Source organism: Ascaphus truei, chromosome 3, assembly GCF_040206685.1.
Source record: "Ascaphus truei isolate aAscTru1 chromosome 3, aAscTru1.hap1, whole genome shotgun sequence".
Taxonomy (NCBI): domain Eukaryota; kingdom Metazoa; phylum Chordata; class Amphibia; order Anura; family Ascaphidae; genus Ascaphus; species Ascaphus truei.
The window spans coordinates 330546343-330568429 of NC_134485.1; the positions used below are offsets into that span (position 1 = coordinate 330546343).

The following is a 22087-nucleotide window of genomic DNA, read 5'->3' on the forward strand; positions in this document are numbered from 1 at the left end:
ATCAGATGCTTTTCTGAACACTGTTATAATGTAACTCTATACGGAATAAGCATGCAGTATTGAACTGACTGTGTGGGTGACTGACTGTGTGGGTGGGTGACTGACTGACTGACTGTGTGGGTGGGTGACTTACTGTGTGGGTGACTGGGTGAGTGACTGACTGGGTGGATGACTGACCAGGTGGGTGGATGACTGACCGGGTGGGTGGATGACTGACTAAGCGGCTGACTGACTGCGTAGGTGACTGACTTGACTGACTTAACTGACTGGGTGGGTGGGTGGGTGGGTGACTGACTTAACTGACTGGGTTGACTGACTTAACTGACTGGGTGGGTGGGTGGGTGACTGACTTAACTGACTGGGTGGGTGGGTGACTGACTTAACTGACTGGGTGGGTGGGTGGGTGGGTGACTGACTTAACTGACTGGGTGGGTGGGTGGGTGACTGACTTAACTGACTGGGTGGGTGGGTGACTGACTTAACTGACTGGGTGGGTGGGTGGGTGACTGACTTAACTGACTGGGTGGGTGGGTGGGTGACTGACTTAACTGACTGGGTGGGTGGGTGGGTGACTGACTCTGAGGGTGACTGGGAGAGTGGGTGGGTGGGTGAATGAATGACTGGGTGGGTGAATGAATGAATGACTGGGTGGGTGACTGACTGAGTGGGTGACTGACTGGGTGGGTGACTGACTGGATGCCCCCAATACATTTTAAAAAGACCCCCACCACCCCAATACATATACAAAATACCCCCACCTACCCAATACATATATAAAATACACCAAGCACCCCAATACATATAAAATTCAGACTTATCTTGGGGATGGTGTCAGGAGGGGGGGGGGGGCGCAGTGGATTCGCAGGGAGGCTAGTGGATGCGAAGGGGGGGCAGTGGATGTGGAGCAGTGGCATCCAGACCATGGGACCACCACACACATCTCCCCAAAACATCCCTGTCTCCCCCCGCTCAAAAAGCCACCAGTGGGCGGCAGCGATAACGGGGGAGCACCGGGAGAGGACCGCACCTGCTGCACTGCCAAATTGGACCCACCTCCCCGATCGAGGAGGGAAGCGCCCGAGGAGAGCGGGAAGCCCCGCGTGCCAACCGCAGGCCAGAGGCGGACGCGCTGGGTCCAGCACCCACCCGGCAACTTTGCCCGCCCCCTGCACCTACCACCCGCCCCTCCTGCCCCGGGCAGCAGCTGTGGGGATCAGAGGCAGGGAGGAGCACCAACGCGCCTGACTGAACCCCACTGGGGGCCCAGCCGCGACCGGCAGCAGGGCCTGGCAAGAGGTCGGGGGAAATTTGCAGCTCTGGCCGGGGGCCCCCCCCAATCCAGCGAGCCCGGGACACCAGCCCCGGCAGACCCCTCCCTGTTTGTGGCCCTGCTGCAGCCAGACGCGTTTGTTGGGCCTGGCCTCTGGCCCGGGTTCAACTTCTAGTACCGGCCAGCCGGGCTCCCCTCCCCTGTTGGTGGTCCTGGTAATGGAAAGGTATTTGGGGGTACCAGTGCATTGTATTTTGTTTATAATCTTCACTCATGTTAAAAAGGATTCATCTTCCTGCATTGTTATTTTAAAAGATAGAAATTGGGTTATCAACAGCTGCTGATATCAATTGTAACATTTCATTCCAAGTGAATATTGCTGTGACAGCTTGGAAAGCCAATGTACGTACACCAGCAACAGACAAGTATATTATAGCATTGCTACTTTCGTAGGCAGTTCCAGCATAGAAAGGGTATGCTGATCTGTCTTGCCTCTGTATTGTGTTGCTATGATAGAAGCTTTCATTTTGGCCCTTCCCCCAGCCCTCCTACACACAGAGAAAGAGTCTCATTGCAAATGTGTATGTGGGTGGAAAACTGCACAGAGAGCTCACAAACCTCAGGCAGGGGAGAACCCAGGCACTATCTGAGTTGGTGAGGAAGGCGGACGGAGAAACAGGACTGAGGGTAACGAGAGGGACATACTGTAGACAGAGGGGTATAGAAAGATACCAGGGGGAGGAGACTGAGGGAGTCAGAGTAATAGGGCCGGGGGTAAGAGAGGCAGGATCAGGGGTTAGGAAGAGGATTGTATAGACGGGTGAGCATTAGAGAAAAGCACAAGAGTGACAGTCGGACACACGCAGTAAGCACCCGAACACAGCGAGAGGGAGGGTGGAACATATCGTGATCCAAACACAGCGAGAGGGAGGGAAATATCGTGATCAAAACAGCGAGAGGGAGGGAAATATCGTGATCAAAACACAGCGAGAGGGAGGGAAATATCGTGATCAAAACACAGCGAGAGGGAGGGAAATATCGTGATCCAAACACAGCGAGAGGGAGGGTGGGACATATCGTGATACAAACAGACAGAGGGTAGGGAAATATCGTGACACTGGAAACTTAAACCAAAAAGAATCAAATTAAACAGCAGCAACTTCACTCCAATAACTCGGTTGGCTTGTCATTGTGTTACTTGGATAGTTACTTCTACCTTTCCTCTCTCCGGGGGATACTCTGGCTGGCACATGCAGAAGAAGCCCCCCTACATGGCGGAGAGAGCTGGCAGATCAGAGGAACCCAAGCGGCCGCCTAAAGCAAGGCAAGTAAGTTAGCGCATTGAACATATGGTTACATTCATTGCTGGACATACAGTGCATGACATGTACCTATTCACACTATATGTTTTGGGGGCCCTGTAAGACTTGCTATACCTGTTAAACACAACGTGTTGTGTGTGTGGTGAGCTGCGTAGGCTAGGTGACTTCCATAGTAATTGGAGGCACAGCAGGGTTCTCATCTACATGTGCAAAATGTTGCAGTGTTTGATACTGTGTAACAGGGCGATGCAAATGGTAGACACTGATCCACATGTGGATATCAAGATTGCTGATTGTATCCCAGTGTGAGAGTCAGAGACAGCTTTCTTCTTTTCCCTCTGATGCTCAATTGACTGGATCACACACATTTAGGTCGGCAGAGCGTGTATGTTTTATAAAACAAATGACGAGTATTCCTGTTGATGGTTAGTGCATAATCCCACCAGAAAGTTGAAACAGGAACGGTAAACCTGTCATCTTTAGCAATAAAAAGAGGGGCCCAGTGGAGAAGGGAGATGCCATAAAAGATGGAGAAGTTGGTCAGCCTTTGTGCCCATGGGCCCTCCACATTATAACCATGTGCATCAGACAATACCATTTCCTTTTCTACGCACAGTGCTGCATAACATGTGAGCAAATACATTTTGCACAATTAGTATTACATTATAATTATTTAATCAAATATGTAATTGGAAGCAGTTAAGTGAAATGTATAGCTTGATGTTAGCAATGACACTAAAACATGCATTGCCTAGAGGGGAAGACATTTATTGGCTAGCAAAGAAAGAGTTTAATTACAGTGCTTCCCTGGTCTTTCGTTATAAGGACATTAAATTGCTAAAAACCGACGTGCTTTCAAATGTATAGAAAGCCTGGAACTTAATGGGTTAAAATCCCTGGTACTGAAAGTTAAAGCATCAATGGCCAGGTAGCTTTTAAGAGAACTTTCAGCTTGAGAGTTCTTAGGAAGGAATATCAGCTTATTATCATGCTGAGTTCCAGTTGTGTCCACTCCTGGCACTTGTTACTGCCCAGAAATCAGCCCTTTGTGTAGTATAGTAGTATACGAATTCTTTAGGTTAGCCTTGGGCAGGGAGCCCAGAGTGGGACATTGCAATGTTAAGTCAGCTGATCATAATCAAATTACAATATGTTCTGCCGCTTGGAAATATAGCACCTTTATTGTTTCTTTATTACTGGATATCCCAGTGCTGTTGGATGTCTGCTGGGATGCGTTTCCACATGGTTCTAGGCATTAAAAAAAAAAAAAAAAAAAAAAACAATTGTTTAGGCGCAAACCGTGTATATACATATTCTACATACGTGGAAAATACACAAATTTAGCTTCACTTTAATTTTCTTGCAGAGTTTTAAAGTTTGTGTATAGCAAAAATTGCCCCCAGAATAGCACAATTATGAGACTTTATTGGTAAATTTACAAATTGCGTGTAGTCTGTTGAAATGTGCGTGCTTTACTCATTCACTAATAGCAAACCTGCAGCCCCAGATATGCAGGAGAGTTTCAGTCCTACCCATTATCATCCAGGAATTTATAGTCCAGTTTTCCAACATAAAAAGAACTGCATTATAAATGTATGTATATCTTTTATATAGCAAAAAAAAAAATATCAAAATGCAGGCCTTTCCTAGGACAGAGGTACAAAGTACATTTCTACTCACAAGTTCACAATGCAATTCTCAATTTAATGTGACAGCCAAGAACAGAGGAGGAACAGCGTTTCAGGTCCCGTATGAACTATTTCTCTGCACTTTGGAACTGTTCTATCTTTTATACAGAACCATCCATGTACACTGCTCTTTACAGCAGTAACACACGTGACCTAATAGGAATAAGTAGACATTTAGGAAACAGAGTCCCTGCCCTGAAGGGCCTACAATCTTACGTATGCTAAGGGAGCTGATTCAAAAGTGTCCAGAAAATGTGGACTATACTTTTAATAATATAAAGGCAACGTAGTTCTCATAACCATGTGGTACACATACATTCCAGGTTTTGAAATGGTTATGGTTGATGTAAAGGTTTAATCTTCCCTTATTTTATAGCAAGGGGTCTGTTCTCTATTGACAGGAGTGTCAGTAAAGCATTGGAAGCCATGGCACATGAAGTGTTAACACCATTCTTTTCAATGTGTCGGCTATCACTCTCAACACATTGAATACTTACATTTTCTCCAATTATTTAGATTATGCACTTTAATTAATACAAATATAATCAAGAATGATTTTATTTTTTTTGACCTTCAACTGCCTATTTATTTTCCTTGTCTTAATTCTAAGTCCATATTATGAAGAGGTACAGGATCATTTAATAACAATACCAGTAACACATCTTTTATACAGCTGATGTATCTGTATTCTATGTGGCATCTTAAAATAGCAATCCCTCTTGTTTCAAACTAATGGCAGTGGCACGTTTACAGAGTTAAACAAAGGTGATTTTCACTATTAGAAAAGTCAAAGTATTTAAAAAAAATTTTGGGATACTTTTTTTTGTCCCCGCTGCTGCTTTAGAGTGATTTTACAATCGTTACCTAATTTCTCTTGTGATTATTGGCAAATATGAAATAAACGGATCAAAAGAAAAAAAGAAACATGACAATGTACACACAAAGCAAATAAGTGAAAATGTTACATTAAAGGTGATAGAATTATACAAAAAAAAAAACCCCATAACACTAGTAAGTTGTTTTCACACAAAAAGTCTGTCTGTTTGTTAGGGAGGGGAGAGGGGTGGGTGGGTGTAAAGTCCCAAAAGCACATTTGTTGTACTCTGTGCTCAGCATTATAGGGCTTGTGTCATGAGTTTCCTGGACAAACAAGCTCCCTGTATCTGACTATTGTGGGATTTCTGTGGGAAGCCTGAAAAATGACAGGGGTGTCAGACAACGCCCATCTGTCCACATCCCACCTAGTTCTGTCATTCCATAGCTGAGCCAGTCCGTGGATTCCAGTGCTCAGCCTCTGTGAGTGCTGCATTACATTAAATGCACTTGGATGAATTAAAACCCTGGCTTCTTCCTAATCAAACACATTTGTGACTTACTACATTTAAATAGCGGCTCCATGAACCTAAAGTAGTACAAGATTTAAACCTGGGCTCCTACTCGGAATAGGAAGCTTGGCCGCGACCAAATCCCCCTCTGGCGCTCCATCGCCAAGACTACTCGCCGCAACCTTGAGTCCATCGTTAAATGTCCCGCGGATACCACTCGTGAATGTCCCGTGTGCCAGCCGCTCCACACGTGTGTTGGAGGAGCTGGGGGACCTGTGCACTGCGTCCCGGGCCTCTGCTCCGTCAGTATCCCACGTGGCAGAGTGCCCTCGTCAATGTCCCTTGCTGCCACTGCGAGTCCTGCGACTCCGACGCTACATCTTTAAATGTCCCTCGACACTGCCGAAGCTGCGCAGGACTCTGACATTTAAAGATGGTGCTGGGGTTGCAGCGTGTGCTGCAAAAAGTGAAGTGGTGAGGTGCCCGTCGGTTTCTTTTGGCACCCCTTTTTGGTTGGCGCCCTGGGCAAATGCCCGGCTAGACCGCCCCTTAATCCAGCCCTGTCTGTACATATTGTCTTTGTTGTGCTTGCAGTAGATTTTCGTGAGTAAATGTACTGTTTTCTGCACCTTTTTTTATCACTTCGGAATCTGCAGTTCATAAAGTTGGAATATGTATGACTCAGAACTTACAATATACTTGTAACAGGTGTTCCCCCACCCTCTGGGAGATTTCACTGTTACTTGGTGTTGTTGTGCTGCTCACCTGCTAGGCTTACAGGATTTCTGAGTGTCCCGCCGATGGTAGTGGGGAAGACAGGACAGGCTTTAGGGATCTTCCCAGTTCTTTATGGGTGCAGCGCCTCCATTTCTAGCAGGCCCCAGCAGAACCGGGTGCAGTTCCTGCTGGAAAACCCTCTTGCACTCCCCCTGATAAACTGCAGTCTCAGGCAGGAGTGTAAAACAAAGGATGGTTCTTTATTCTACATACAGCATACCAACATGTTCTCTCCTCTCTCCTGTCCCTGGAATCAAGGGATTGGGGCCCCGAAGGTCTATCCTTTGATCTTTTACTCTCTGGTGAAGTAAGGGGTAGTGTCCCACTCCCCTGAGGGGGAAGGAAGGTGGCCAGAGCCCTGGCTCCATACTTCCAACAACTCAGAGCCACTAAATTTGGATCAGCAGTCCCTTTTGTACTCAGGGGGAGGGTCATAGGTCTGAGACCCTGATAGGGCAGCACCCAGGCCTTAGGCCCACCCCCCTGTCACTCAAGTGAGTTGTTTGCTGCAGCAGCTAGGGCATAGATTTAACCCCAACACTGCCTGCACTGGTACCAGGGCTTATGTGTTAGGGCAGATGTGTAGCCTTGAGGATACATGGCTACATACTGTATGTATACAGTAGTCAGTGTTGCATATGAAACTTGATTGTGTCTTAAAATTGACCTGAACATTTGTGCCTTACAATCAATGTATCAAGTAAATTTGCCCCCATTATACTCTCCCTGTCTTTGCTTGTTTGGCTTTGCTTATATTGCCCGACGACGCGACATCGCTCCAAAACAAATCCATTGAATCAGTCGCATGCGCTTATAGTAAGCGCAACAGCGATGGAGTGACGTCGCGACCAAAAATTTGGAAGCCAATGAAATTTTATTTTTTTAGAGACAGTCGCCACATGTTACTGTCTCTAAACCAATCACAGAGAGCTGCCCTCCTCGGTGACGTCACTGGCCTTGTCGTCAGCGACGGCGCTTAAAACTAAAGTAAAAGAAATATAAATCACTGCGCTTCTCCATGTGAGGAGCATGCAGCTAGTGAAGGATTTGGCCATACAAATGTGCAAAACAAAAAGTGAATCCCTGCGCTTCTCCCTTTGGGATAGCAATCATTGGGGAATATATATATATATATATATATATATATATATATATATATATATATATATATATATATATATATATATATATATATATATATATATATATATATATATATATATATATATATATTATATTATATTATATTGTAAATATATATATTATATTGTAAATATATATATTATATTGTAAATATATATATTATATTGTAAATACCTATAAGAAAAAAGGAGACTTTTGGTATACATCCTTTGATCAAATAATGCCAAGCCTGCTAACCACGTCAAGGTAAGTCTCATTATAGCAGGTTCCTACGCTAAATGCATACTAGTGTTATGTGAAATAAGCCCAGAAAGGGTTAAAATATCAAAGCATATGCTTATATAACCTAGTGCAGTTAAAAACTGGTATATACTGGTACAGATACTCACATTTCTGCAAGTGAAGTGAAATAATGGGACCTTGCTGGGAGATTATATACCTAGAAGAGGAGGGGCTGGCCTGCCACAAACTGCTCAATAAGCAGTTGCAGGTGATTGGCTAAATATATTAAATTACACCATAGTAGTGTTGCCCTCTAAGAGCCCCTCCTCTTCCAGGTATATAATCTCCCAGCAATGTGAATTGTACCTGAATTGTAGGGGGGGGGGAGAGGAGAGAGAGAGAGAGGGGAGCTGTTGGGTACACCCCTGTATTCTGCTGCGAATAAAACCCATGTTCATTCCCTTGACTGGGTGTGGAGGGGGTGTTATCCTTAGGATCACATCCTTGTTCTAACTTCTGCATCCTTTGTCTGCAATCCCTTTTCATATCACCAGGCATGCTAAAATAATAATAGGTAAAATATGTATGGAGGAGGGGGGGGGGGACGACCTGTGATCCTCCCCTGACATGTCCCTTCTCCTATAGTCCTCAAGACAAACAACTTGTTTTTGTAACTGCACCTCCCTTTTCCCCCCCACATGTTTAACTGGTTTTGTACATGAGGGAAATGGGTGTGGGGGGTGGAGGAGGGAGGAGGGGGGAGGAGGGGGGATGAATACACAGCTCCGAAGCCAAACACATCACACATTTTACATTGTTTATATAGTTGTTATACATTTTAACATCTGTACGTTCTTTTCATTTCACATTGCTCTGCACTTTATCCATGAATCCATGGTTCCCAGACCTTATAAAAAAATAGTTTTATGTTTGAGGTATGAGAGTTTTGCCATTAACATAATCTCATTGATTCTGTTAAACACTTTTCTTCTGGTTGGGACTGTTAGTGTTTTTTTTTCACGCTGTCACAATTGAACAACTGGTCACCGTTGGTATGTTGGCTATGAGTTTACATTGGTGGGGGTTACTACCTTCTACTGAGTTGGCCAGTAATAGGACGAAAGGGTCCATTTGGTATTTCTATTTCTACTGTTCCATCTGCTAAGTCTTTAATCTATCTTGGAGAAAGTCCACCATATGTGGACCAGATCTCCTATTTCACAACATCCTCTCCGACATCTATCTGTGCTTCCTGGGTATATTTGGCTCACTTTTTTTGATGTACAGTATTATTAATTCCTATGTATCTAATATGAGTTTCTCTCCACCTATATTTACCATTTTATTGAAGTCATTTGACTTCATGTTTTGAGGAGGGATATATTAGGGGCCTCAGATTTGTCTGTGTTTATTTTATAATTGAAGGTTTATCCGAATTGTGACGGGGCTGCCTGTAAGTAAGGGAGTGAAGTCAATGGGTTCGCTAGTGTTATATGATGTCATCTGCGAACAGATCAATTTTATAGGTGGCATCACCTATTTTTATCCCCTTAGTATTTTGTCAGATATAGAGGCTCTATTGTTAGGGTAATTAGCAATGGGGACAACGGACAGCCTTGCCTTGTTCCATTGGTTATACAAATTACCTACCCTTCCCAACCTGGTAATTTCAAGGTAGTTGTGAAGGAGTGGTTAAGTGGCTTATCCCAGTAAAATTTGGTCCCCTGAACTCAAATGCCTCCAATGTCCTGTTCATAAATTGCCAATTGCCAATTAATCCTGTCAAATGCTTTTTCTCCATCTAAACTGAAGACCATCACTTTCGTTTTCTGCTTATGTATTTGTTCTATTATATTTATAACCTTTCTAGTATTGTCCGAGGCTTGTCATTCATTTATGAACCCTACTTCATCAGGATTTCTAGGTTTGTGGAGAACAGTTTGCAGTCTATTGACTTATCTTACTATATATTTTAATATCCACTAACACCAGATAATGTGCAATTAATACAAAAGAAATCTAAGTACACATGTACAGGACCTTCTTGGATGAGTAAAGAGAGCGTCTGCAGCTGTAGAGAGGGGGTGGCCCAGCACCCCACACACACTAAAAGAGAAAAATTACAAAAAAAGAAGCACACAACGCTCATAGTTTAAAACCTTTAGTAAAATATATATATATATATATATATATATATGTAGAAGATAAGTAAGCTGCGTACATCAAGAAAAACTTTTTACGCATGTCATGTAACAATATATGTTTTAGCAACGCTGCAACGGATCTGGTCGGAAGAACGTCATCTGTTGCACAATGGGGTTCTTCTCGACCCCCTTTGGGACATTCTTGGACTCTGTTGTCCCACCAGTAGGATACCTTGTGCCCCGAGGAGTGTAGACACCTACCTTGGACAGAGGGACATCAAACTGCATAGGAAATGTTTGAGAGACATTTAGATTTATAGCAAAGGGTGTGATCAGATCAAGTAATAGGCCCAATTGTGGTCTGGGATATGTCAGTCAGTATTTCGGGGCTCACCATAAAATAGTCCAATCTAGAATAAGACTCGTGTGGTCGAAAAGAATGTATAGTGTCTGGTATTTTTTATGGAATGCCCTCTGAGTTAATCTGGGGAGACCCTCTCATGTTTCTGAAATTTTGGGATTTTTTGGCCAGTGCTGCCTCTGTGTGTTAGATTTGTCAATGTCTGTGGTTTGAACCATTTTGAAGTGTGTCCCTCCTCCCCCCCCAGACGATAGAATTAGGTGGAAAAATAGATCGCTTATCTATTTCCTCTTTCAGGAACTCAATTTGTTGCCTCTCCTTCTGAATTTGGAGAGGAATTCCTCTTCTAACTAGTATCACCACCCCTTTTTTTTTAAACTTTGGCAAGATGAGTGGAACACCTGTTAGTTTTCTTTTATAGAAGTGTGCGAAGGGCCCTGTTTTTTGTAATGGGTTTCTTGTATGAAAACAATACCCCCTTTTTAGCCCCTTTTTAAATGCTTTCACTGCTAATTTTCTTTTGTATCCTGTGTGGGTTTGCATGAACCACCTTTTTTGTCTGTTGGTGTGCGTGTGTATGCGAAGGCTTTTGGGAATAAATAATAATTTAGGGATAGGAAGTTTGGTAGGTTGAAATGTGCTGAAACGAAAACAACGGCTTTTGCCGAACTCCAGAATTGATACGATTTACATTTTCTCTCAGCCTGATGCCATCACTGTTTAGAAGGGAACGTCCATAATTGTTTACATATAAAATTCTGCTAATTAGAGCAACTACGGGATTGATGACATGCTTACTACATTTCATAATATTGATTAAGTACTTGCCATAAGCATGAATCAATTATACAACTATTCCCCCCCCCCATCCCTATTCGATAAAATTACAAAAGACCTGCTAGACTGAAAAAACGTCAAATATCATGGATGGCAAGAATCATCTCAATAAAAATGAACGTCCTACCCAGGTTGAAAAAAATATAACAAACACTCCCGATCTCTATACCAAAGGGAGAATTAAGAGCCCTTCAGAATAGTATATTCCGATTCATTTAGCAGGATAAAAGAGAGTGGCCAGGTCAGTGCTGTTATCCTTCAGATAAAAAGGTGGATTAGGGTTCCGGACCTGATAAAATATTACCAAACTGCCCAATTAAGACAAGTTGTGGTCTGGAACGCAAGTCCAGACCAGTTCTGCTGGGTAGCTATAGAGACTCCATATTCAAAAGACCTCCCTTTACCACTTTCACTTGGGCTAAATGAGAAAAAGGAGCCTATCCGGAAGCCCCTGGTCCTTCGACCGATGAACCTGACCCTAAACATCTGGGCCAAAACGAAACTACAAACCTTTGTCAAATGTCTCCCAATTTTTACGCCTGTTTTCTATAACCCAGGTTTCCCACCAGGCTGTGACACAAATTGCGTCAATAAGTTTAAAAAATAAAAATATAACGAAGATAGATTTTCTCCACTAGGGAAAATTGCTAAGTTATCATGAACTTCGAACCAAATTCAATGGTCCAGACCTTCCCTTCTTCAAACACCATCAAATTAGACATTATTGTCACAAAGTGTCAAGGAAATTCAAATTTCCAGAATTGTACAATTTTGAATCCCTATGCCCAAAAGGGTCTTATCAGAAATGCCTAATAACAATGATATATGCAGGGATTGAAGCAGCTGGAAATACTCCAGATCATAAATATATGGCCAAATGGGTCAACAAACTGGGGATTAATATCGATGGGGAGGACTGGGAAGACATTTAGGAGAATGCGGCTAAAACCTCCAACAGCATCGTAACAAAGGAGAATATTTATAAAATCTATCAGTGGTATCTCACTCCAAAGAGGCTCGAGCAAATCTACCCGAGTCCTCTAATCAATGTTGGAGGGGATGTGGACAGATTGGGGATACTGTATGGTCCACATATGGTGGAACTGCCCGATCATACAAAAATATTGTATTGTCAACGAAGAAATCATTAACAACACAACAGGTTTTAAAATCCTGCAAAACCCACTGATTTACCTATTGGCTAAACAGACAGAGGACTGGAGCCACACAACGAGACGTTTGATCTCACGTATATTGACAGCTACCAGATGTTCTGTTGCTGCTGCTTGGAAAAGTCTACTTCCGCCTCCAGATTATCGGCGGAGAGAAGAATCGATGAAGTAATGTTAATGGAAAGGCTCACTGTCTGTCTTACTCAAACATTCCACTAATAGATTCCATAAGATCTGGGTCCCCTGGCTTGACGATTAGAGAGGAGTTTTTAAACCAGATCTAGAAATAAAGCTCGATAATCTCTAACCAAATGAAATTTGACACAAAGATTTAAGTGTAGCCAGGTCTCCCCAGCACTTCAGCACCCCCCTCACCTGACTGCCGATCGCGGGGGCCGCCGCGTCCAATGGCGGCTACGTCCGGCGATGGCAGGGGAGAGGGCGGTCAGGTCCCGGCTCGGGGGTTGCCGGGGACGCGTGCGGCCGGTTGCCAAGGCCGCACGCGCGTCTCAGGGCTCCCGGCGCTCCCGGAGCCGGGCGGATAGGGCGCCGCCATTGTCCCTTAGTTCGCGCATGCGCAGGGAGAGCCCCAGAGACAGGGCAAAGTTGCGCGAGCGTAGGGATAGCCGAGAGAAGGTACAGGCAGCATCAGGAATCTTGCGCAAGCGCAGTGCAGGGTAGGAAAAGCCCACGAACCCCTAGCCTACCAGGGAAGGCTCTGAGCTGGGACTACATATCCCAAGAGCCTTTGCGCGCCCCACGTGACACCAGGGAGCCAATAGGGCTTAGGAAGCCTCTGAAGAAGAGATACATTTGGCGGGCTTGGAGCACGTTAGGGAGCAGTCAGAGACCGGAGCAAGCCAGGGAAGGAGGTAGGGTACAGGAGTCGGGGACTCCCTGTACTAGGCCAGCACCCCCAGGGCCCGAGATAGCTCAGCTCCCCAGTAAGGTGAGTGTTGCCAGGGGCAGCCCTCAGGTTAGGGACCCTTCCACTTACATTAGTGGGAGCTGGGAAAGGAAGGTTACAGAGAGTTGGAGTCAGGGAGCTGTGAGGGAAGGAAGGGTGCGAGGAGCGAGTGCAGCTCCTGCCCCAATAGGTACCCACACCCCAGGTAGGCCCCAACTCCCCACTAGTTTAGTGGGTAAATGCTTAGGGAGGCCCAAGATAGGGACGCTGCCCTTAGTGTAGAGTGCTGCCTTGTCAGAGTCACGGCTGTTAGTGCTGTGAGGTCTGACAGGCAGGCACCTTGTTGCGCAGCACGTTGGTTGCCAGCATCCAGTGAGCTACAGCTTGCTGCTGTAGGCACTGGGACTCGTTAAGTGTTATTAAGCATAGTCAGGCTGGGAAGAGCTAAGGGAGTGGGGCAGGTTATTAACCCCTGTTAGGCCCCTAGGAGTTTTCCCCAAAGCCACTTTAGGTTGCGGTACCACAGGGACAGGCCCTAGGTTAGGGTTCCTGTCACGTTAGTACCAAGTGTTAGTTAGGGACTCAGCGGACGCTGCGGTTCCTGTAAAGCGGTTCGGACCCACGTTGGGGTCCGCAGAGACTATTCCAGAAGGAGACCGCCCTGGCGGTCTGCGTACAAAGGAGTTCGGTTGGAGGATCAGACGGATTCATCACACGTCTGACCCTTTGTGAAGCCAGTTGCTGATCCGAGTACCGGAGTGCTCGACAGGTACCATACAGTCATAAGTGCACCAACGGGCCCCTTAGTGTAACTGTGACTGCGCAGTCACCCACGTTCTCTCCAAGAGTGCGGGACATTGGGTGGGATTCTCGGGACACTGGGTGGGATCACCTGGTGTTGGGGAAGCGTCCTGCGCGACGCAGTAGGTGTCTCCTCTAGAGACGGACACAGGTTATATTATTGTATTGTAGTGATATATGTTGTTTGCATGTTAGTAAAGTCCTTAGTTATTATACCTCACCGTGTATGTTATTATTGATTGTCCTGCGAGGAACCACTCCCCCTCTGGTTGGAGCCATCGCAGGTGGAGGCGCTGAATTGAGTAAGTGGTTACCCCTAGTATAATTGCCCCAGGTTCCCCGTGGCGGAAGCTCAGCCCTCCTGCGAGCCAACAGGTAACGCACCACACCCGAGTAACATTGTATGTTCTCCTTCACCCCACATTAAATCTGCGATTGGGGGGGGAATACCCGTTACATAAGCAATAATATTTCCTTAACCTCCTCCCCTCAAAGGTCCGCAAAAGTGAGGAAACCTGAATTAGAACTGAGACGGTGCTAATTCCTTAACACCCCCCCTCCCCCCTCTCCCTGCCGCTCCTCCCTGCCCTCAATTGGGAGTTTATTTTACTTGTATAAATTAAATATCTATTTTCTTATTTCTTTAACTTGAGTGGAGTTGATCTGATTCTATTTAGTATGTATAGAAATGCAAAAGAAAAAATTGGGGCACTCAGATGCTGTCCACAGTAGAATTGAAGAAAAAAGTAGGGTAACCAGGTGTTTCAGGAACAAAAAAAAGACTTTATTGGAACATGTATAAATGTGTTTAATAGGGAATAGTCCTCCCACGCGTTTCAGGCAAGTGTTGCCCTTTCTTTTTGATAAATACGAGTTGGTTTTGCAAGAGCGACGCCGGGGGAGGGAGGAGGAGCCCGGAAGCTAGCACTTCCTACTATGGACAAAGCCTTATCCTCTTAAAGCAGCAGTCCATTCTGCCGGTTTTTAGTTTTTACTCTTTAATATGTGCATTAATACAATCCACACATTGATAAGTAATTGACTAAGTTGCCGATTGATTGGCAAAGATTCGGTTCGGGGGTTCACCAAATGGCTGTCAGTGCAGTAGAAGAGGATCAAAGAAGTATAGTTCTGTTGGGAAGATCATGTAACCAGGCAGTCACTAGATACAATTGGTGCACTGCTAAAGAAGTGTGCCAGAGGCTGTTTCAGAAGAGGAAGGGGATGTGACTTTGTAAATGCTATAGAAACAGAAAATGCTTGTTACATTATAATACATTAAAAATGTAATTCGGAGTTGTTTAAAAAAAAAATGCTACAAGTATTTTCTCATAGTACAGAACTGATTTATTATTAAAACAAACAAAAAAAAACCACATGTAGAATATTGCTTGATCTGCAGCTTTAAAAACCAAACACTCAAAGGCGCTTCTACCCCTAAGCAACTAATTCCATGCCGAATTTCACACAAGTCCATTCTTTCATAATTCCCTAAAATATACTAAACGGCGCAATGAAAAGTTCTTTAGTTGATTCCTCAAAGAGAATAAAAGAGAGAGATAATTAGAATAAGTCTGACAAAAATTCTAATATAACATGATATACTGCCCATCACCATTATATATATTTCAAGTTAATTCATAGGGCTTTGTATGACATCAATAGAACATATGACAATCTATGAAAATCTTAAAAAATTAATCATAAAAATACATATAACATATCTTAAAAATGCTCTAAAAATCATTTTAAAATATTATAAAAATATGAATTCATATTTAAGGCTAGATGTAAAATCCAGCTTTTATATAGAAAATGTAAATATGAAAGAGTGCTTAAAAGTATTAAAGAACATTCCTAAAACATTCCCAAAGGTATCTAAAAACACCTCTGAAAAACATTCAAAAGCACTTAAAAATGTTCAGGAAAGGAACACCCAGGTCTATGTCTACATTGTGTCCGATGGGGATCAGAGTCTTTAATTGATCCAACATGTTTCTCTCCTAGTAAGTTCTATACATACATACCCCGGTTTAAGAACACTCACTTTAAGTACACTCTCAAGTAAGGACAGATCGCCCAATAGGCAAACGGCAGCTTGCGCATGCGCCTGTCAGCATGTCCTTAACAGCAATACCGGCTCCCTACCTGTACCGAAGCTGTGCGCAAGCGGGGAGACTATAGAGCCTGTTACAAATGCCTTATTTACATCAGTTATGCACATATATGACGATTGCAGTACAGTACATTCATCGATAAGTGGGGAAAAGGGAGTGCTTCACTTTAAGTACATTTTCACTTTACATACATGCTCCGGTCCCATTGCGTTCATTAATGCGGGGTATGCCTGTATTGCAATTCCCCCCCACCCTCTCCAATGTGACTTGACGTGCTCTATGCCTGAAAACCTGAGGCCATGCGGGTCTCCTTGGTGATGTAATAAAAAATGTTTTGACAAATTTATGTGTGGTAATTTTACTCCTAATGTTGCCTAAATGTTCGAGTATCCTAAGTCTGAGTCTTGTTTTGCCCACGTATTGTTGATCGCATGGGCATTCAACCAGATAGACAATATAATCACTCCTACAGCTCATGTGCTCCTTAATTTTATATATTGCTTTGGTTGTGTAAGACAGGGGCGGGCAAACTTTTTTTTTTTTGCGGTGTCCCCCTGCCTTACCTTCCTTGTTGGCCACCTCCCTCCTTACCTTGCGCGGCATCGTGTGACGTCACGTGACCCGTGGCATAATTTGACGGGACGTTACCATCGCAACCGTGACGTCACATGACCCAGTGGCCTCATCTGATGTCGCGTTGCCATGGTCACGCGTGCTGAAGCCGGCAGAATCCCAGTAAGTAGAGGTTGCAGAGGCCTAATGCAGTCCCCTGGCATTTAACTTAAATGCCTGGGGGGAGAGCGCGGGACCTCTGCAACCGCCCGCGCCTCACCCCCCCAAAAAAATCTTGCGTCCCCCCCAGTTTGTGCACTGCTGGTGTAAGAGACAAAGCTTGACTTGTCGATTTGCCCTATGCTGACAGGCTTTACAATGTGTGCAGCTAAAAAAAAAACTTGTCTGCGGCAAATATCTATTGATCTGTTCTTCCACATTAGGTAAGGAACTAGGTGCTAGTTTTGTTTTTAAGATTGTTGGCACGTCTAAAGATCACACTCTGTATTTCTGGGACTACACAAGTAGAGGATCATTTTTAACCACATGCCAGTGTTTCTTTATGATATGGGTGATCTTATTCATTTCACGATTATAGCTGATAAGGAATGCAAGGTTAAAGTTGTTTGTCTCTGGTTTATCATATCCCCTCTATCTGTCTCTCGTGCTTTGTTTAAAGCTTTGTCTAAATTTTCTCTATTATAATTCCTTTCAAGGAATCTTTCCCAGAAATGATGATTGCTTAGATTTGGACAAATTCGAGGAACAATTTCTTCTTTTAATTGCCCGAATGCCACATTATTTTTCCATTTAGGATGGTGATAACTTTTTGTAGTATAAAATTATTACGGTCTACTGACTAAAAAAAGGTTTTTGTTTTGACCTGATCATTAATTAAGATCTAAAAATGCAATTCCTTTTTTACTATATTGACATGTAAAATTCAAATTAAGATCATTGTTAATATAAGCTAAAAACTATTTTAAACTGTCCTCATCCCACTCCATATAAAAATAACATCATCGATAAATCTCCGCCATAGTACCAAGTTCGAGCCGAGTCCTGGGCCAGATTTTGTCGTCCTCCCAGACTCCCATAGAAAGATTTGGATAACTCGGCGCGAACTTGGTACCCATGGCGGTTCCACACTTCTAAAGATAAAAAATACCGTCAAACAAAATAGTTATGGTTGAGTATAAAATGGACGCTCTCCAATAAAATCTAGATTGTAATTCAGGCATCTCCTTATCCCCAGATAGTACATATTTGAAAGCTCCTATTAATGTATATAAAGATGTAACACCACAGGTAGCTAATATCATACCATCTTCCCAATTAAATGTAGCTAATGCAATCAGTATGTCTGTGGGGTTTTTTAGATATGATTTTTGTAACCTGACATGTTTTTGTATATACCTGTCGACATTCTCTGATAAGTTTGATGTGAGTTGATGCCTGATATTATTGGGCGTCCTGGTGGTTTTGTCAGATGTTTATGTATTTTGGAGAGTATATAAAAGACTGGGAACTTTTGGTTTCTCTCTCTTTAAATACAAAAATTCTTTATCCTTAAAGATTAAGCTATCTTTCCTATCTTTTCCTTTTACGAGTAGCTCACACATCTCTTTAGAAAACTGATTTGTGGGGTCACCTTTTAATTTTATATATGTGTCAGTGTCCCCCAGAATCTGTATACAAAAGAAAAGGAGACCTAGTATATCAGCACTCTATCAAGCTAAATGTATAATTATTTGATTAAAATACTTTATTGGTGAACAATGAATAAAAAAATGGGCTTTAAAATAAGAGTGTGTGTCAAACAGCATGTGACTGTAATCATTCGTAACTTAACTAAAGGTTGTTAAGTAGTGTATACATATGGAGATCCTGGATAGTATTTAGGATCTGGTGCTATGTATATAGCCTCCTATAGGTATGGAGATAAGTCCGTGATGTACCCACCACACAGGATGTCAGTCCTAATGTACATATATATTCTTAGAGCGTGTATATATAGGCGCTCTGAATCAATGATGACATATATGTGGTGTACATGTATAACATCTAAGCAAGGCAAAGTAGATATCTGCATGTGACTATCTATGGACGTGTGACTGATGTTGTGGTCCCATTCAAACACTGGAAGCTGCCTACCATAAGGGTAGTACCTAATGAGGCGTTCCGTGAATATAGCCCCTAGAGCCAAATAAGGCAAAGGTCTGCAAGTATAGAATCAATATAGTGATTTATGTGGACACGGCTAAGTGTCAAATGTAGAAATTTGGTATTCCATAGCTCCGGTTCCGGAGGGTCCAGAGAGTCAGGGTTTGGGGTGTCTGTAGCCACTGCTCCGGCATCACTGCAGAACCATCCTCGACCCTCTGGGACCAACCCGACGGAGTATGGACCCCATTGAAAATTCGGGATTTTTACCATAGACTTCAATGGCGGCCAAACCCCATTGACCGGCTACGGCGGAAAACCCCCATTGACTTCAACGGCGGCATCACCCCGTTGAAAGTCTATGGCGGGGATTCCCATAGCCGGCATTGAGAACTGTGAAGTTTAGACCTGCTGGACCCAAAGGAACCGGATATTTTAATATGTTCATGTTTTATCCAACATACTGTATTCCAAGATATGGGTAAAACTCAGAGGAAATTCCTTTGCATACCAGAGTAGCATATGGCCAGAAAGGCGACCCCATGTCTAGGACCTGAGTATGTTTCAAAGGATTTTGTCACCTCCACTGTTTGCATGAGGGTGGAGACTCCTCAAACCAGGGCAGTCTTCAAGTGTTCCATTTCACACCTCACAACAAAGGATTTCCTGCCAGGTACTCCATTTGCTAGACTAGCTGGCATTCCGGATATAGAGGAGGGGTTATAGAAATGGGACCCCAGAGCTCTACTGTGCATATCCCAACTGGCCGGGGGGCATGGGTCAAAAAGTGTTCCCACGTTAACCACTGGCTGGAGTTAATTGAAAGCCAATCCACGGTACTCAAGGTTAAGGATAGGGCACAAAAGGTTTATAAACTGATGTTCACCCTGTATCCTTTGTCTTCAATTTATCATCTGATGGCTACCTGATTGCGAGAGAATTGCTATGCTATATACTTCTCATTCCCCAACCCCAAAGTAAGTGTACTTCTTGTCTGTTACTGTATTATTCGTGTGTTCACCTATCCAAAGGAATAAATATACTTTATTATATCTAAGACTCGTCCCAGTTCAGACCCAGTGATAAATATATATCATCTGTTATATATATTTATGTGTGACTTATACAGCCTGCCATAATCTCACTGTGACAGGCTTGTATAATAACTGGTGGCAGCGGTTTGATTGAACTGGACCTGGATTACAGTATTCTGCGGGGTACTGTGATCTAGCAGGGACTCGATGGTAATTGCGAGTTCCGGGGTCTAAAGATATTGAACACATGTTAGTGCAACAAGTACCGCAAGTTGTCACACCACCTCACCTGCTGCGACCCAGAACCATGAGTGAAGCAGAGAATGCCTGTTACCTGAAAACTAGAAATCAGCTAAAAGACAAGTGCCGTGAATATGGACTGGAATATGTGGACCAGGAGGTCGAGGACATGATTGCCGCAATCACAGCACATGAAGCCGAGCTTACAGAGTCTCAGGATACGACTCAGCTTGCCCTTGCCCTTGTGCCCGGAGATCAGGGACTGAACCCAGTGCCGGAGCGGCAGGATCCCGGGGAGGGGACAAGTGCACCTCCCGGGACAAGTGCAACCCAAGGGGCACTGATGGCTGCGGCCACCAGTCCGTTTACCCCTGAAATGTTGGCACTGATCACCCAGTGGGGAGACCGAGGGACAGCGGAGGAGCGGCTAAAGTTTATCTCAATGGCAGTGAACAGACCCGCTCATTGCCCCCGGGTCCAAACCCGCAAAGATGAACTCCAACTGGACAAGCACAGTCTCACCAAGTACGTGGAAGGCACTGATCGGATCGACATGTTTTTAAGGAACTTTGAAACACAGTGCCGGCGTTATGGGGTGCTTCCCCAGCATAGGGTTGCACGCCTGGACCCGCTACTCTCCGACTTTGCTAAGCAGACCTTGATGGCGCTTACAGAGGAGTTTGCTGATGACTATGACCACCTGAAAGAACTTTTGCTATTTCAGCACGGTTTTACCCCTGAAGCTTACCGGGGTAAATTCCGGCTGGAGGAGAGGAAGCCTCAGGAGACCTATGTCACTTATGTGACCCGCATGGCTTTGTACGGGTTACACTGGGTGGAGGGCTCTGAGGCCAGGACTTACCAACGCCTGCTGGACCTCATCTTTCAGGAGCAGCTCATGCAGCAGTGCCCGCCGGCTGTGAGGGCTTTTGTGTATGATAAAAAGCCCAAGACCTACACCAAGGCGGCGAGGATGGCAGATGACTATGTGGTCAGCTGGTCCCAGATGACCACCAAGGCGCCAGCCAAAGCGGCGATCGCACCGGTGCCGGCCAAGAAAGCTGTGAGTACCCCCCAGTGGACACAAAAGCCGCCTGCGGGCAGCGGGTCACAGAAGGCGGGAGAGCTCCGGCATGAGCGCCGGTGCTACAATTGCAACAGCACTGGTCACCTCAGACCAGATTGCCCGGAACCCCTGCGTTCCAACGGACCCTATCGAGGGCAACGCACCCCAGCTGCGAAGCCGGTAGCCCACGTGCGGGTGGCTTCCACCAAAGAACCAGGACCGGTCATGGAAACAACTTCCAGCGAGACGTCCCATGTCACCCCTATCCCGGTTTCATCGGTGCCTACAGCCAGGAGCGGAGGACATCTCAGCGCAGACCTGCAGCAGACGGACGGCTGGAGCAAACATCTTACCCCGGTCACAGTCGGTGACCGGCAAGCAGTCGGCTTGCTTGATTCAGGAGCCGCAGTGACCCTGGTCCGACCTGATATGGTCCGGCCAGAGGAATTGCTCCCATGCCCTGGGATGCAGATCACTGTGGCCGACGGAGAGCCACGTTTCCTGCAGGGGGCCCGCATCTTTTTGGATTGGGGGGTGGGCAAGGGTGTGCGTGAGGTGGGGGTTTTACCCGGTTTGGATGCCGATATTCTTTTGGGCAACGACCTGGGACCGATGACCTGCACCTACGACCGTGTGCCCCAGCCCGCTGCAGTAGCGACGGTTACCAGGAACCAGACTGCGGCCATGCCAGCGGCGGCCACTCCAGTCCCCCAGCCCTTGGGACCAACGTTAGCGGAGGGCACAGAGGAGCCCGGGGAGGTAAGCCAGGATCAGTTGCAACCACAGGCTGACTTACTGTTTCCCCTTACCTTGTCCCCTTCCCCTGACAATGACATGACTGGGGGGTGGCCAGACTTAGGAGCCCAGTTTAGGGAGGCAGTGAAGGCAGACCCTACCCTGGCCGGCGTGAGACTTCGGGCGTCGGAATCTCAGGCAGGGGAGGGCA

At 45.0% G+C, this 22087-nt stretch overlaps 1 protein-coding gene across 5 annotated transcripts in view; it reads left to right on the forward strand.

Annotated features, from left to right (window-relative positions):
* The first annotated feature begins 1807 nt into the window (after window positions 1-1807).
* Window positions 1808-22087, forward strand: part of NAB2 (NGFI-A binding protein 2) — a 37024-nt gene continuing 16744 nt past the window's right edge. The window contains exons 1-2 of one of the 5 annotated variants that reach the window (XM_075591495.1): window positions 1808-1957; window positions 2477-2594. In XM_075591495.1, coding sequence (XP_075447610.1) covers window positions 2521-2594 — 74 coding nt within the window. In that variant the 5' untranslated portion in view covers window positions 1808-1957; window positions 2477-2520. The other 4 variants (XM_075591497.1, XM_075591498.1, XM_075591496.1 and 1 more) reach the window with 4 other exon arrangements.